Below are 18,075 nucleotides of genomic sequence, written 5' to 3' on the forward strand. Positions count from 1 at the left end.
GGGATAAAATAGAAAAAGAAAATTGAATACTATATTATTTATATTTTTATTATATATTGTTATAGATAAAATGTTTTGATTCTAAACCCTACAAAAGCTCCTCATATGATATCACTCCTTAACTTGAATGTGAGATTTTTCCGTGTATGTTTAGACTTTTCTAACAGTTTTATACGCATGAAATGGCACACAATTAGATTTACATTTAAGAGGTGTTATTATATTAGTAGTCTTAATTACTAGTTTACTAGTTTATGTCTATCTAGTTACTAGTCTTTTTTTTTCTTTTTCTAAGAGAGAACATCAAAAAAGGATAAATAAAGAGTATTAAGAGTTTTAAAAAGAATTAAATCAGTTCGATCAAAATCATAAGAATTTGATTAAAAAATAAATACAATATAAGTAGTAATCTTTTTGAATAAAATTGAATTAGTTTTAAAAAAAATAAATATCAAATGACAATATCTAAATTTTAATAAATTATATCGATTTCATTTTTTAAATTAATATTAATTTTACTGAAAATATATAATCTACGAAAGAGATACGTATTTCATTATCATGACAAATAAATCAGATATTATTACACATATTTAGTTGCGAACGTAAAAAATAATGAAAAATATAAACATTTTTAAGAATACATATATAAGTAAATAATCAATTTATTTATTTATTTAAAAATATCCCGAGTTTGAGGTAGGGTACGAGAAGAACAATGTATCTCTCTAAGATGACATAGGTAAATGAATCCTTGAAAAAATATAATCGTATTCATAACTCCTTCTCCTTCTTATGTATTTTTAAAATTTTGAATGATGTATCCTCAATAGATAAAATTAGATTCAGTCAAGAAGTTCCAGTGGATTTGACCATTTTGAAATAAAAGATAAATCCAAGAAAGATACATACTATATTGTAATCTTATCCATAGAATAATAATCTATAACAGAAAAATGAGAAACTACTGCTTCAGATAAAATCTAAATTAAAAACTACCTTAGCCTTTGACCACTCTTTCTTGTATCTCACCCTATAAATATGGCAATCGAATCCCTTCTTCTTCTCATAGTTTCTGATTTTTTTCCGTTTTCCATCCAAGGCTACTCCACACAAATTACCAAACCCTCTTTAACTTTTCATAAGATACATTCTATTTGCTTGAATTGAATGGGTCAATTAAGGTGCATCCACTCCTTAATAGCGGTGTTATTTCTTACTGTGGTACTCATAATTAGCAATAATGGCGTTGACGCTTTTCACAAAGTACACCCACATCTTCAATCTGTTTCAAGGATTTCTGTGAGCGGCAAACACAGAACCGGATACCATTTTCAACCTCCTAGGAATTGGATTAACGGTTTGTAACCGTTTTTTTTCCTTCATGTTCATATTATTTTGTTCATATATGCTTCATTTGGATGGTAGTTCAATGGTAAAAAGCGAAGAACAATGTGTATGATTTTAAAATATTGTTAGTGTTGTAACGACCTCGTAGCATTATACAATAAAGGTTGGGAATAAAAGATAGAAAATATTAAAAGCGTCCTGCTAGTTATTACGTTAGGGTTTATCCAAGAACTTTGATCAAAGTAAAAGGCGGGGATAAAACTGGGCTTTGAACTCTGGTAGGATAAAATGTCAGACATGTAAATTTGGGAGAATGAATTTTTTTAATTATTTGGTAAAGTGTGATCTTTTATTTTATATTTTTTTAAGTAAAATCAAAAGAAAATATTTAAAAAAATATTAAATAATAAAAAATAAAAAATTACACTTAAATAAATAATTGAAAGAAAAAATAAAAAAAAAAAACTATTCCCATAAATTTTGTCTTATTATAAATGTTCCTCTCAAATTTATTTGGAAAGACGTTAATAATCTGAAAATTTTCCAAATTTGTCCTTTTATATGATTTTGAAAATTAATATGTTTGCTAGTGTGTGGAATATTCTTTTCTCCCATATAATAATGGCCTCTGATGCAGTTAGTTCCTAGTAAAGTTGCTTGACTATTAGTTTTATTTTATTTTATTTTTTTAATAATATGAATGCTTATTAGATATAGAATTTAATATTACATGTGCATCAAAAGTAAAATCTTAGTTATATATAGAAGACAATAGTACAATATACATAAGCCCAAGCTTATGAAGCTGAAAATTTATATATGCACTCGGAACTCTTGTTTTGTGCATTTGCCTCTAAAATTATCTTGAAGGGTTAGATAATTAATGATTTTGTTGAATAATATAAACAATAAATTCTAAATTTAGTTATTATTAAATATTAATAACTTATATTACTAATTAAATTTGAGATTAATTTATTTTTTTAACTCTATTGTTCACATTGTTCAACAATATTGTTCTCTTCTTATACTTTTCCTATCTTGAATCTTGGATCTCCATTCATCGTTGGTTATTGATACTGGCTAATTAAATTTCTTTGCTTTTCTTAATCCTTTTATATGGTCCCGCAAATGGTTAATGGACGCTACAATCAAATTATGCAGATCCAAATGGTTAGTATTTATTTTTCCTCTTTAATTTCTTTCTAATTGTTCTTAATGATTATTTTTCTGACTACCTTAACCAATATATAGCAATAATTTTATTTTTATTTTTATTCCTTAAAAAATATTTTCAACATAAAACTGTTGATAGTGAAATATGATATTCAATTAATTATATAAATTATAATACATGTTGAAATAAAAAATCTATGTGAAATTATGTTAATTATACTCTTATTTATAATACATGTTAATAATTTAGAAGAATAAATGATAGAAATATAAAATTTAAGATATATTTATACATAAATATATAATATTATTTTTGATGTGTGAATGTCATTTTGAATAGTTTAATGAACTCAAATGAAATGAATTAATACAGGACCTATGCACTACAATGGATACTACCATCTGTTTTATCAATACAACCCTAAAGGTTCAGTGTGGGGTAACATTGTATGGGCTCACTCAGTCTCAAAAGATCTCATCAATTGGAAAGCACTTGAGCCGGCCATTTATCCATCGAAACCCTTCGACAAGTTCGGGTGTTGGTCAGGTTCAGCCACCATCATCCCCGGAAAAGGGCCGGTGATCCTGTACACCGGAATAGTCGACGCGAACAAAACTCAAGTTCAATGCTATGCCGTCCCAGAAGACTTATCTGACCCTTTCCTCACAAAATGGATCAAACCGGACGAGTATAATCCCATCGTGGTCGCCGGCCCCGGCGTCAATCGCACCGACTTCCGGGACCCAACAACTGCATGGTTCGAAGACGGACACTGGAAGATTTTGGTTGGTAGTAGAAGGAAGCATAGAGGAATTGCATACTTGTATAGGAGTAGGGACTTCAAGAAATGGATTCGAGCCAAACACCCTATTCATACTGCTGCTGGAACGGGTATGTGGGAGTGTCCAGATTTCTACCCGGTTTCTATGAAGGGGACAATGGGATTGGATACGTCTGTGGTTGGTAATCATGTTAAGCATGTGTTGAAGAATAGTCTTGATGAGACTAGGTTTGAGTATTATACTTTAGGTACCTATTTCACCAATATAGATAGGTATATACCGGACAACACCTCTGTTGATGGTTGGGGTGGTCTTAGGTATGATTATGGTAATTTCTATGCATCCAAGTCCTTCTTTGACCCCACTATGAATAGAAGGATCTTGTGGGGTTGGGCTAATGAGTCTGATACTAAGGAAGATGATATCCACAAAGGATGGGCAGGAATTCAGGTGCGTTTTAGTATGATTAAATAAATAAAAGTATTTAGAATAGACAAATATATATATATTAAGATTCGTAAAATTATAGAATTTAAAATTTAAAAATTTAGAGTGTATATCTTGATATTTATAAACTTTAATCTAAATTTTTGTATGTCCATTCTAAATTATTTTAGTATACTTTTGTCTATTTATTTTTTTAATAATTTATGCAAGTCTTTCATAATTCAATTAGAATAGTACTATATGAGCATATACCATTATTTCAATCACCATCACTCACTACAAATGTTAGGTTAAATGTGAATTTGGTTTAGTTATTATAACAAAGAAGAGAAATGTGTGAAAATATTTTGTCGGTGGTGGTTATCTTTTGGTGTACATAAAGCATTTGTTGTTAAAATTTCAGGCAATTCCAAGAACTCTGTGGCTTGATCCTGGCGGTAGACAATTGATACAATGGCCTATTGAGGAATTAAATAGCCTTAGGGATAAAGAAGTAGAGATGAGCAATCTAAAGCTTGTAAAGGGAGATTATGTTGAAGTTAAAGGAATTACTGCTGCTCAGGTCAACTTCTAAATTATTTAAACATCAACTTATTAATTGATTTCTATGTTGCATGCATTTTAAAGTGCTAACAATTATATTATATGGCATGACACACCAGGCAGATGTAGAAGTTACCTTCTCATTTTCAAGCTTGAACGAGGCTGAAGCATTTGATCTAAGCTGGGTCAACGCAGAGGATTTGTGTGGTAAAAAGGGTTCAAATATTCAAGGTGGGGTTGGACCTTTTGGTATTCTAACATTGGCTTCAAAAAATTTGGAGGAGTTTACTCCTGTCTTCTTTAGAATTTTTAAAGCTTCGAACAAGCATGTAGTGCTCTTATGCTCCGATGCAAGAAGGTTTGTGTTTGACGAATAATTCAAATGGATTTTAGAATGTTACCTTCTTTTCGTGTCTTCTAATTGATTAACTTACTTCAATTTCTCGTTTTTCAATAGTTCTTCTTTGAAGAGTGAGTTGTACAAGCCATCATTTGCTGGATTTGTAGATGTGGATTTGTCTACTACTAAGAAGCTTTCTCTTAGGAGTTTGGTATGTACAAATGCAAACCCTCCATATTCTTATTATTGGTGTTAACATTTATGTGATATAAGAATTACTATATTAATATTGGCTAACATTCTATGCTATTTTCAATTAAATGACAGATTGATCATTCTGTAGTGGAGAGTTTTGGAGCAGGAGGAAAAACAAATATTTTATCTAGAGTTTATCCTGAGTTAGCTGTGGCAGATCAAGCTCACTTATTTGTGTTTAACAATGGAACCGTACCAATCGTTGTGGAAAATCTTAGATCATGGAGCATGAAATCTGCTGTCATAAATTGACATGCCAAAAGATCATTTAGTTTATCTTAAAGCTTTAAAAATGTACTTTTATCTCTTTTTAATTGAATTTTTTGTTATCTTTTTATATCATTTTCATAAATTTTAGAAGGTTAATAATTTTTTTCCAACGCACTAATACATTAATTTATGCACAAATTACAGAGCAGACATAATATATATGCACAGTAACAGAATCAGAAAATTGATGGTACTGTGTAGGGGCAAAAATAAATAAATTTTTTTTTTTGAACAAGAGAGCTCAACACAATACAGTGGAGCAATAGACAATCAAACTGAGGACATGAAAATAAGCAAATAAACAAAGTAAATCAACTACCCCTGTTGTCATCTCCGGCATTGCCATCAACAACAACAAAGTTCCTACTACTTCACTCTCTATAACTTGTCAATGATTGTTGATACACCTCTTCTAAACCACCTTCGTTGGAATTAAAGATACGCCTGTTCCTCTCAAGCCATATATTCCAAATGACCGCAAAGAAGCACCTCCGCCATCGATTCCGCTCCTCATTTCTGTTCATGACTCCTGTCCAACTCTCAAAATGTTCCTTTAGTGAGTCCGGAATAGACCACGCTCTCCCGAGATCAGAGAGCCATCTACACCATACCTGCCAAGTAAACTTACATCCCAAGAACAAGTGGTAAATATGTTCAACATCCCTTTTGCAAAACACACATATATTGTCCCCATGCCTAAGTATTCTAAATCTATGAAAAGTATATTAATTCTAATTTATAAAAGATAAATACACATTAGTTATCAGAATATAAAATTAAAAATAAATTATATTAATCACTAACTTTTTTTTTTTTAAGTTCAAATCTTTAAGCTATTTATCTTTTATTTTTTTATTCAAAGCCAATGATATTTCATTAACAGGACTTAACAAAATAAAAAGAGATCTCTCAGATCTCCCAAAAATATCATAAACGAATAAGTAGCACTAAGAAACGGAGATTGACGCAGAAGGTCTTGCAATTCTTGGTATAGCTTTCTTGCCGAAGTTACCACTTCCGCTGGACTGCGACGTATTGTGCTAAAAAATTTAGCTATTCCATTCCTTCCAAACCATCCAAAAAGTTATCGCCTGTTGCAGCAGAGATTCTGTTCTGCCGTGTGCTTGAACTGCTAAATAATTATTTTATTATCGATTTGATTAAATATCCTTTTTATATATGTGTCACCATCTAAAATAAGTTATGACCGGTGTTCAGAAAAATAGTCCTCTAACAAATCTAACAGATTCGAATATAATATAAATAAAAAAATTATAAATATTTTTAATAAATTTACATTTTTTAAAATAAAAATTACATATTTAACAAAAAAATAAAATAAATAAATATAAATATAAATAGATCTTACTTGTAATGTATGGAGCAGATAATATTTAAAAATTTAATAAAGAACAAGTACTCATTGCACATCATTACTCTTGAATAGAAAAACTCACATAATCAAATGTTTATTCCTAAAAGATATTTTTAAAAAAATAAAATAAATTTTATAACCCAATAATTAAACAATATATCTATAATTCACATAAAATCATATAAATATTTTTATAAAATAATTTTAGTTAGAAAATAATAATTTATATGAATAAGTGAATCAATAAAAAAATTTTATATAAAAATTAAATCAAAAGTTCATACTTAAACAGTTCTATCTTTACAAATAGTCTCTTTCTCTTATATGTCCTAATAAAATAACAGATCTAATACAATTATTTTTGTTTAAGTGTATTACTAACTCTTAATTATTTTGTCTTGTATTACTAATGTTAATATTTTTTTTCATATTCATTTTGGCCTTTTACTAAAATAAAATAAAAGGGAAATAAAGGAGAAGATAGATTGCATTTTTTTGTTATGTTTTATACTATTTATCCATTATTTTATAGTCATGAGGTAACGAATTTTTTTATTAGTATACTTAATATTCAAAGCGATGATAATAATTATCCCAAAGAGGACTGTGTCAAAGATTCTTGATAAGAAAAAAGGGAGCATGTTGATTTATGTAACGATTACTGTTTTTAATTTTTATGATTGTTCAATTATTTTTTCTAATGGTGTGCTGTCAAATATTTAATTTGTTGTTTTGTTTTATTTTTCTGATATTACTTCTATCTTATTGCTTGTGATTTTGATTTATAATTATTATGGGATAGTTGTTAGGATCGAATCGATGATAAAATCAGTTAAATTATTATTTTATTGATTTATTAGTTCAACTAAAAAATTATTAGTTGAACCGATAAAATCGATCTTACTTATAAAAGTATAAAATAATAAAAAATTTAAAATTAAAATTTGAAATACATATCTTTACAATAACAGTATAATTAATAACAAATTTAAAATATATATTTTCAAACTCTAAAAATAACAAATGTAAAAATAAATATAAAATTTGTGGGTATTACTATAATAATATCTTAATTTAACACAATAACAGTAATAATTAATTCACAAAACCTATCGTCTAACCATAATATCAATAGATTTTAATATTAACATCAAAACAGATAACTTTAATCACAATACTAACGTTGAAATAGATCAAATATATTAATAATTGTACATAACTAAAATATAATTAATTCGAAAAATAGAAAATACAAAATTAAATTAAATTTAGATATTTATAAAATTATTTAATTAAATATTTACTATATAATAAATTTTTGCCATACAAAATAATAGGAAATATAATAGTTTAGTGGTAAATGGAGAGTGCATCACTTGTGAGGTTCCTTGTACGAATCATGAATTATTTTTTTCCAAAATAAAAGTCTGGTTTGGAGTTCAATTCACCGGTTTTGCTTATCTAGAATCATGAATTATTTTTTTTCAAATTAAAAGTCTGGTTTGGAGTTCAATTCACCGGTTTTTCAATTGAACTGACCGGTTTGATTTGGTTTGAATAACTATGGTTATGGATATTCTATTTTCGTTTTATGATTGTTGTATGTTGTTCAGTTTTTCTTGTATTGCCTTTTTGTGTTGTCGCTTCTCATTATTTTCTTTAACTTCATTTACTTCTAATGTTTCAAGGTTGGTCTATAAATATTTAGGCTTTGTATTTTTTTTCTTCTTTAATTATAAAAGATTGGGTCTTTCAAAATTACAAAAAAAAAATTAAAAGCTATTTTATATATATATATATATATTATTTTTTTTCTAATATCTTGAATCAAAATCAAAATGATTTTTAATTTTTTTATTAATATCATCTTCAAAGTTATTGAATATTTTAAAATAATCTTTTTGAACATAATAATTTTTAAACGACACAAATGTCCTTTTTCTATTATCACTACCATTATCCTACCCACCCGTTATCCCCACCCCTTCCCACCTAAATTGAAAAACTAAAACAAAGAAAATGAACAAAAGAGGGAGAAAAAAGAAAATGAATGGAAGAAGAGGGAGTGACAGCGGAAAAGAGGGCAGCCGCCACAGTGTTGTGATTGTAGAGAGAGACAAGACGAGGATATGAGAGATAGAACGAAAGAAGAGAAAAACAGAGAGGGAGAAAAAAGGAAAGGAAAGGAAGAAGAGGGAGGTGACGGCGGAGAAGAGTGCGGTCACCGCCGTCGCGTCATGAAAGAGAGATGACAACGGGAAAGAGTGCGGCCGCCGCCATTGCGTCGTGACTGAGGTGGGAGCTGCTATGTCAGTGTTGAGCTCCATCACTGTCGTCGAACTTCTAGTGGTGAGGAGATCTGCTCTTTCCCCTCTCTCGATCTGCTATAATCTCATAAAAATATATAGTCTCATGTGCATATTAAAATGAGTTTAACAAGAATAAATATTTAGTTTTAATAAATCGATCATTCAAGCCAAACTAAAATCCTTTGATAGTAATTTTGATATTAACCTTTATAAGTATAATAATAAGTTCAAAGCACCGTATACTAAAATAATTATATACACAAAGCAAAACAATTATAAATATAAAGCCTACTCACAACTTGGTCCCAAGGGACTAAAGATACCGAACCTGGAGTGCCAAGTTCAAGGTGAGGAAGATTGAAATAGAATAGAATGAATGAGCGCAGAATTTAGACTAGGGCAATGACAAAGTGGAGCTGAAAATAGTTCTAGGAATCCAAAATAGAGTAGAACTAAAGTTGAATTAGAAAAAAGATGAGGCAGATTAAATGGTGGCAGAATAGGACATGAAAGGTAGAACCGAATCAAGAAAAAATGCTAGACTAGAATGATGACAGGTGGTTCAGCTCCAACGGTACCAACAACTCCGACAGCAAGGATGATGGCTTGGTTCAGGTTCATCCAAACGGCGATGGCGACGGCTCCGCCGACTCCATGAGCGACAATGTTATACGGTGATTGCAAGGACAAAACCTTTCTCCTCTTCTCCGTCGCGCGCTTCCTTTTCCTCCGCATCTATCTTTTTATCTCGATCTTCCTCTCTCAATCCTCCACTCTGTTTCTCGATAGTAATGGCAGTTTCCAATTCTGCCGGCGCTGTTTCTCTCCTCCCTCCTCTCTTTTCTTCTCTGAGCATGAGTGAGAATGAGAGAGAGTGTGTGTGTGGGGCTGAGAGATAGTGAGGGGGTGAAGTAAGTGTAAAATGTTAGTGTGTGGTTAGGGTTAAAGAAAAAAAAATATCTAGGAATGAATAGATTCTATTGTCTTACTTATTTATTTATTTACTTATTTTTTTGATTATTACAATATGTTATCAAATAATCGTGTAACCATTCATTTTTTATTTTAATAATAATTTTTTTATAAAATATCTTTTCAATTTTATTATAAAAATAAAAAAATATATATTTTAAATTAGTATATTGATAAAGCCATTTCTAAAGTTCATATATAACTTAATTTCATATAAAAATAACACAAGTAATTTTATGAATATATATAAGGCCAATTCTTTGGTGGCACAAGAAATGGTGCCTAGTGGTGGTTAATTGTTGACCCACCAATAAATATGTAACACTTAGCAAAAAAATTATAAAAGGAAGCTTGCTTAGTTAGTGTTAAAAATGATAAAATTTGTTTAATTGGGTTCTCTTGCTCTTTTTTCTTTTTTGTTCTTTAGACATGGATAGTAGATTACCAAATTTACATTTTATAATACATGGCTTGAAGAAAGAAAAAAGAAAAGGAAAATCCAATTTAGGAGAGGAGAAAAATAAAAAAGAAAAAGAAGAAAAAAACACCCCCTCATGATGCCTCTTCTCTGTCTAAAACTCTCTTCTCTCTTTAATGGTTTTCTTTTTTTTCTTTGGACAAAATTTTATTATTTTTATTAGTATTCATAAACACTAATATATCTTATAAATTACAGATGTTTAATTTAAATATTGTAACATTAATTTAAAATTATATAAAAATTTTAAATTTTAAAATTATAAATTTTAATTAGTAATATATTTTTGAATAATTATCCAAAAATGTCTTTAAAATTTTTAATATTAAAAATTTGAGTCTATTAAGTTTTAAAACATACAAAATAATCTATAATATTTACTTTTATGTTAGATAATCCAGTCTCCTTTTAATTTGATTTTTCTAATCAAAATGACTATTAAAATTTTTAAATATTACTTTTAAATTTTTAGAGACAATTTTATACTTAACTTTTCGAATCAAATTGGAGAGAGACTGGATCGTTTAACGAAAATAAATATTGGAGATAGTTTTATCTATTTTAAAATCTAAGAGACTAAAATCTCTCATTTTAAAATGCCCAATGATTAATTTTGATAATTATTCTACATTTTTGTTTATATAAAAATATATTTTTTAAAATTATTCATGTTAATTAAATTTAATTATTTTTATTTTTAAAACCAAATTAATTTTATAAAAGGATTTTTATTTTTTTTATTTATTTCTTGTATGGGTTTAAAATTCTAGTGTTTGTGGATTTTTAGTGTTTATAAATATAAACAAAAATTTATTTTAATTTTTAAATATAATTTAATTTAATTTTTGTTTGCTACAATGATCAGTCTTCTCAAACCTAAGAAACCTAACTCATGTATATTTCAGTATTTATAGAGGATAGAGGATGTGCTAACATTTATCTTCTCTTTATTTTTCTAGCATAAAAAAATTATTTTCTCCAAAATTCTGTTTAGAATGTTTACCTTAACTATTAGTTCAAAATTTCTTTAGAAAAATCAGGTTTAGCACTTCTTTATAATCCTTATAGGCATAGTAAAGTAATAGGTACCACAGAACGCACCTATATATAATACATAACAATCAAGCAAAGGAACATACTACATAAATTTATATTACTAAAAATTTATAATATTAGAAAAATAAAAAAAACTAAACGATAAGAATTGAAAATAAAATATTAAAGAGATTAAAAGTTACATAAATACTTTGAATATTTGAATATTTAAAAGTTTTAATTACTCTGTTAGTTTCTATAATTTTGTGAAATTTTTAATTAGGTTCCTATATTTTTTTTCTTTTTAATTGAATTCCTACACTATTTTTTTTTCAATTAAGTTCTTCTTAGTAGTAATTGACTTAATTTTATAGGGATCCAACTAAAAAAAAGAATTGATATAGAGACTTAAATAAAAGGAAAAAAAAGTGTAGGGACCTAATTAAAAAAAATTTGGTACAAGAACTCAATTAAAAGAAAAAAAAGTATAGAGATCTAATTGAAAATTTCACAAAACTATAGGAAGTTAAGAACCAACAGAGTAATTAAACCTATTTAAAATAATAATAGTTAATTGAAATTTAAGTAAGTATTAAAAAGAAGAAGATGGTCTTACCTCAAAAAAGTTAAGTTGGAGTAAAGTTTTTTTTACCAAAATATTTAGATTGAGAAAGTGAGAAATTAGATAGAAATAAAGATAGAAAGAGACAAGAAAATAAAGTGATATACGAGTGTGAGTAAAAATAGGTTAGATGGACTTGTTACAAGAGGAGTAAATCCCTATAATAGTCCCTGAGATTCAGGTCGTTACCCAATGTGATCCCTGAGATTCCAATTGCACCATTATAATCCTCCAGATACGACTCCGGGCACCATAATAGTCCCTGGACAGTTTTCTGGTGATGAGTCATCACCGACGATTTGATGTGTCACGAAGTTACCACGTTGGATTAAGCCAAAACGTTGGCGTTTTGGGTTGGCACCCCAATTTGACAAAAATGTCGTCGTTTGGCCCAGAAAAAAATATGAAATGCGTTTCATCAAAAACACACTATCTCTTCACCTGTCTTCTCCACTTCCACCCTCTGTCTTCTTCTTTTCTTCTTCTTCTTCCTCCTTTCTTCATGAATACCACTACGTTAGGGTTCCTTTGGTGAGATTGAAATTCTTACCGTCAGAAGATATCAAAATCAAGTTTTACTTCATCGTTTATTTCCTCCTGTGTCAGAAACAAGAGGTTCTGCCATTTGTAAAGGTAATTTTTTTATTCTTTTTTTTTCGCAATGCATGATGATTTTTGTATATGCTTGTGTTGTTAGTGTGGTTGAAATTATGGTTTTTTTTGTTCCGTTACTATGGTTATAGGGTTTGATTAGGTTGGAGTTTCATGAGATGATCTGTTTGATTATGGTCATGCTCTGTTTGAAAATAATGCTCTTTTACTTCCTTAGGGTTCCTTTGGTGAGGTTGAAATTCTTGCAGTCAGAAGACATCAAAATCAAGTTTCACTTCATTGCTTGTTTTCTCCTGCATCAGAAACAAGAGGTGCTGCCATTTGTAAAGGTAATTTTTTTATTTTTTTTTGCAATGCATGATGATTTTTGTATATGCTTGTGTTGTGAGTGTGGTTGGAATTTTGGGTTTTTTTTCTGGTACTATGGTTCTATGGTTTGATTAGGTTAGAGTTTCATGAGAAGCTCTGTTTGACTATGGTCATGTTCTATTTGAAAATAATGTTCTGTTTCATGGTCATTAGTGTTCTGTTTGATAAAACTCTTATCTGTTGATGTCTAATATCTGTTTGATAAAACTCTTATCAGTTCTTATGTATAATGATGAGAAATTTTAAAAGATCTATTTAACTTAAGCCATTTTAATTTTATTAGAAGATTGAAAATAATAGCAACATATTATCAGAAAAGTATACTCTTTATTAAGTTTGTAGAAGATGTGATGATATGGAACTTGAAATATACATATTCAAATAAAAATTTCATGTCTAGCTACGAGTCAATATTATATTTGTTGCATACTTATTATGGAATTGCCAACTTGCCAGTTACCAGAGGGCAAAATACAAACTGACCCTTTAGTTAGGCCTATCTATATATGGTGGTGCACGTTTGTTTTCAATTTTGTTTTTTGTTTTTTAGATAACTAAGAAAAATGAAAATAACCGTTATTTAGTTTTTCAAAACATATTGTTTCAATTTAGAATATGATTTATTATCACAAAAATTGAAACAGACGTATACAGGGTGAAGCACATAAAACTGAACTTTGTTATTCAATTACTTAATTTGTCATTCATATATAACGCATACTAAAATGTAAAACATATAATAAATATATGTATGATAACACACATACAAACGTGTATATCCACATACATACAAATATATTTGTATAGCTGATTTTTGTATATTTTTGGAAAAATATTATTGTGTATTTTTTGTGTATTTTTGTGTATATGTATTTTTTTTGAATAGTTAGTGTAAATAGGACAGAAAAATCTATTTGTATTTATCTTGATTGTCAAATAATGGATTTTGAATTTTTTTTTCAGATGGAAGAGATGTTGGATATTATGTTTCATCACAGGGGTGATTTCAAAGAAGATCAAAAAGGAACAATGGTATATTATCTGGATAATAAGGCTTGTTTAGGTGACCTAGATGTGGATACGTTAGACGTCTTCTATCTAAGGAACTACCATAAAAAGCTTGGTTATGATGAGATAAAGCAATGCTGGTGGCAAGTTCCTGGGAAAGGTTTAGAGAACGGACTAAGAAGCTTGAATAATGACAAGGAAATAAGAGAGATGGTGAAGTGTGCTAAGATGAATAACGGAGTTATTGATGTATATTTCGAGCATGGAGCATCACTGCCAAAGGTTTTGGAGGGAAATACACAACAGAAAAAGAATTCTCCAAGATTAACACAACCATTACCCCCAAACACCAAAATTGCCTTAAACACCAAAGGTACACAACCACCATCAACAGTTTCAAAAAATCAAAATCAGACCAAAAAACCCATTAACAAAGTCAGTGGATCCAAGCCAAACAAACCCACTGTTAGCATCCAGCCCACAAAGCCCATCAAGACCATCCAAAACACCAAAACAGATAAAACCAACAAGTCCAAGCAGCCCAACAAAAAAAGTATATCTAGGAGACCATGTACAAGGTCTTCTGCCAGAGGATTCCAAAGCAAAGTTTTTAATAATGAGATTCCTTTCGAGGTGTCTTCTGACTCTTATGAGAGCGCAGAAGATAGCTTTTCTAAGCCAACTCTTGACCAAGACAACTCTTCTAATTCAGATACTGGAGTGAAGAATGTCAAAAATGGGAGTCAGAATAGTGTGAACAAGAACCAGAATGAGAAGATATTGAGAAATGTTAGTCCTCTAGCTAAAGGAAAGGAGAAGATTCTGGTGGAGGATGATGCATTTGTGCAAGAAGTTAGTGATGAAGAAGTTGATCTTGGTTTTATTGGTAGTTTTGCTGAAGGTGTAGAGTATGGTCTAGATCCTGGAGCTGACTCGGATGATGCCAATTCATGGCACTCAGAGGAGATGAAGACTCCTCCAAATTTAGAAGATGAACTAGAAGAAGACAACGATTCTGATGACACATGTCCAGTGTTTAGGGAGGGTGCAAGATTTGGTGAATTGCATCTTGAGGTGGGTATGAAATTTGGCACAAAGTGGGACTTTAGAGAAGCTGTTAGGGAGTATACAATTCAATAGGGTAGGCGCATACGCCTTGTGAAGAACGATAATATAAGGTGCAGGGCAGTTTGTAAGGTTAAGGAGTGCCCTTGGGTGGTTTATGCATCAAGGGACCATGAGGACACTTGTTGGCAGATCAAAACCTTTAATGACTACCACACATGTCCCAGAGAAGACAAAAATAGGGCTGCTAATAGGAATTGGGTCTGCAGCAAGCTTGTGAAGAAGGTCAGAAAATATTCCAACTTCAGACATTGTGAAGCTACAACCTATTTCAGAACACGTTTTGATTTGACACTAAACAAAAATTCAATCTCGAGGGCTTTGATGGATGCTAGAAGTGTAGTGTATGGTGATGAAAAGGAGCAATATAAGATGGTGAGGGACTATGGCTTGACTTTGCTGAAAACCAATCCCGGTTCAACAGTGCAAATATGTACCAAACCTCAACCAAATGGAGAAGTTATTTTTGAGAGAATGTATGTGTGCTTAAGTGGTTGTAAAAATGGGTTCAAAGCTGGCTGCCGTCCTTTGATTGGATTAGATGGAGCATTCCTGAAGACTCAATTTGGTGGACAAATTCTGTCAGCTGGATGCAAACCATCATATCTACGTCATTGAGTGGGCAATTGTGGAAATAGAGAATAGGGAAAACTGGAAGTGGTTTCTTGAATTACTGCATCTAGACTTGGGACATTACAAAGAAAATGGCTGGTGCTTTATATCCGATATGCAAAAGGTAACCATGCATATTCGACAAGTATTAATCCTATTATTAGTTAACTGGTATTGTTGTTATGACAATTATGTTGTGAATGAATTAATACAATTTATTTTGCTAAAATGTTGAATTTATTAATGCAGAAAGGTTATTTTAGTTTGCAAGGTATTTGACTGAATTGTTGAACTTATAACTTGATAGTATGTATGCTATATTAGTGCAGAAAGGTTTCATTTAGTTTGCAAGTTATTTGACTGAATTGTTGAAGTTATTTGACTGAATTGTTGATTGGCATGGTTAGTGCGCCTATTGTTGCTGTTAACATGTGATAGTTACTATATGTGTTGTTTTACCATTGTACATAGTTATCATGGGCTATCGAATTAAACGTCAGGGACTATTATGTGTACTCGTGTTAAATGTGAAGGACTATTATGGGGAAGGTATTATTATGTTAGGGACTGTTATGGTGATCGATTATGAATGGCAGGGACTAATACACTATGTGTTATTAATTGACTATGACTGGCAGGAACTAATATCAGCAGTGCAAGAGGTGATGCCCAATGTGCACCATCGTTTTTGCTTGTGGCATTTGTGGAAAAATTTTAACAAGAGTTGGAAGGATTTACAACTAAGGGGGCTTTTGTGGGAATGTGCAAGGGCAACAACTCATCAAGAGTTCAGGGATGGAATGGACAAAATAAAAAGACTGAATGAAGATGCATGTGCATATTTAGATAAATGGAAAAGAGATGCATGGACTAGAAGCGCATTCAGCCATAAGCCGAAGTTGGATAGTATTTGTAACAATGCATGCGAGGCGTTCAATGCAAAGATCAAGGATGCAAGAGCCAAGCCCATTATAACATTGTTGGAGGAGGTTCGAATGTTCGTAATGCGAACCATAGCCAAGAACAAGGTGAAACTAAACAATCACAATGGAGTGCTCACACTAGTTATAAAGAGTCGACTGGAGAAAGTTAGAAAAGAATCTAAGAATTGGAAGCCTATTTGGACAGGGGACAACGGATATGAAAAGTTTGAGGTGCATGGACACCCAACTAATCATGTGGTGGACTGGTGGACGAAATTGTGATCACTTGTTCTTTTGTTTATAAAGGATGTATACTCTGAGGGCATTGTTTATTTTCTTCACAATCTCGTTCAACTAACCAGCAAGTGTACTGGATCGTCCAAGTAATAACCTTACGTGAGTAAGGGTCGAATCCACAGAGATTGTTGGTATGAAGCAAGCTATGGTCACCTTGCAAATCTCAGTTAGGCAGATTAAAATAGTTTATGGGTTTTTGAAAATAGAAATAATGAAAGGGATAAAGATACTTATGCAGATTCATTGGTAGGAATTTCAGATAAGTGGATGGAGATGCTGTAGAGCCCAGGGACGCCTGCTCTCCTACTGCTTCTACTCAATCCTTCTTACTCCTTTCCATGGCAAGCTTTGTATAGGGGTTCACCATCAACTGTGGCTACTTTCATTCCTCACGGGGAAATAACCTGTGCGGCTGTCACTCGCACAGCTAACCAGTCTGGAGGCATCACCCATGGCTGATGGCTACATCCCATCCTCGCAGTGAAAACTATGCTAACGCACTCTGTCACAGTACGGCTAATCACCGGTTGGTTCCCGCTCCTACTGGAATAGAATCCCTCTTTTGCGTCTGTCACGAACGCCCAGCAGGTTAAAGTTTGAAGCACGTCACGGTCATTCATTACCGGAATCCTACTCGGAACACCACAGACAAGGTTGGACTTTCCGGATTCCCAGGATCCTACTCGGAATACCACAGACAAGGTGAGACTTTCCGGATCCTCATAAATGCCGCCAACTATCTAACTTATACCACGAAGATTCTGTTGGGGAATCTAAGAGATACGCATTCAAGCTCAGTTGCATGTAGAACGGACATGGTTGTCAATCACGCGCATTCATAGGTGAGAATGATGATGAGGGTAATCTGACTCATCACATTCATCATGTTCTTGGGTACGAATGAATATCTTGGAATAAGAATAAGAGAGATTTGAATAAAAGATAATAGAATTTCATTAATACTTGAGGTACAGCAGAGCTCCACACCCTTAATCTATGGTGTGCAGAAACTCCACCGTTGAAAATACATAAGCAAAGAGTTCAGGCATGGCCGAATGGCCAGCCCTCTCTAACGTGATCACAGGATTCAGAATTCAATCCAGGATGTCTAATACAATAGATAAATGTCCTATATATACTAGACTAGCTACTAGGGTTTACATGAGTAAGTAAT

General features: G+C 31.1%; 1 protein-coding gene across 1 annotated transcript; it reads left to right on the forward strand.

Annotated features, from left to right (window-relative positions):
* Positions 1 to 1,050: 1,050 nt before the first annotated feature.
* Positions 1,051 to 5,146, forward strand: LOC112698193 (beta-fructofuranosidase, insoluble isoenzyme 1-like). Its single transcript, XM_025751551.3, has 7 exons — positions 1,051 to 1,360; positions 2,515 to 2,523; positions 2,900 to 3,759; positions 4,160 to 4,318; positions 4,419 to 4,657; positions 4,757 to 4,850; positions 4,967 to 5,146. Exons 1-7 carry the CDS (start codon positions 1,171 to 1,173, stop codon positions 5,144 to 5,146), a joined length of 1,731 nt encoding a protein of 576 aa, XP_025607336.2. The 5' UTR covers positions 1,051 to 1,170.
* Positions 5,147 to 18,075: the final 12,929 nt, after the last annotated feature.

The sequence above is a fragment of the Arachis hypogaea genome, chromosome 6 (assembly GCF_003086295.3).
Source record: "Arachis hypogaea cultivar Tifrunner chromosome 6, arahy.Tifrunner.gnm2.J5K5, whole genome shotgun sequence".
In the NCBI taxonomy this organism is placed as follows: Eukaryota; Viridiplantae; Streptophyta; class Magnoliopsida; order Fabales; family Fabaceae; genus Arachis; species Arachis hypogaea.

Bases quoted from the DNA above. Each gene is read 5' to 3' on its own strand.
- LOC112698193 (XM_025751551.3), top strand. From the start codon at position 1,171: ATGGGTCAATTAAGGTGCATCCACTCCTTAATAGCGGTGTTATTTCTT. The intron at 3,760-4,159 runs GTGCGTTTTAGT...TTAAAATTTCAG, and splicing joins AAGGATGGGCAGGAATTCAG to GCAATTCCAAGAACTCTGTG. The intron at 4,851-4,966 runs GTATGTACAAAT...ATTAAATGACAG, and splicing joins AGCTTTCTCTTAGGAGTTTG to ATTGATCATTCTGTAGTGGA.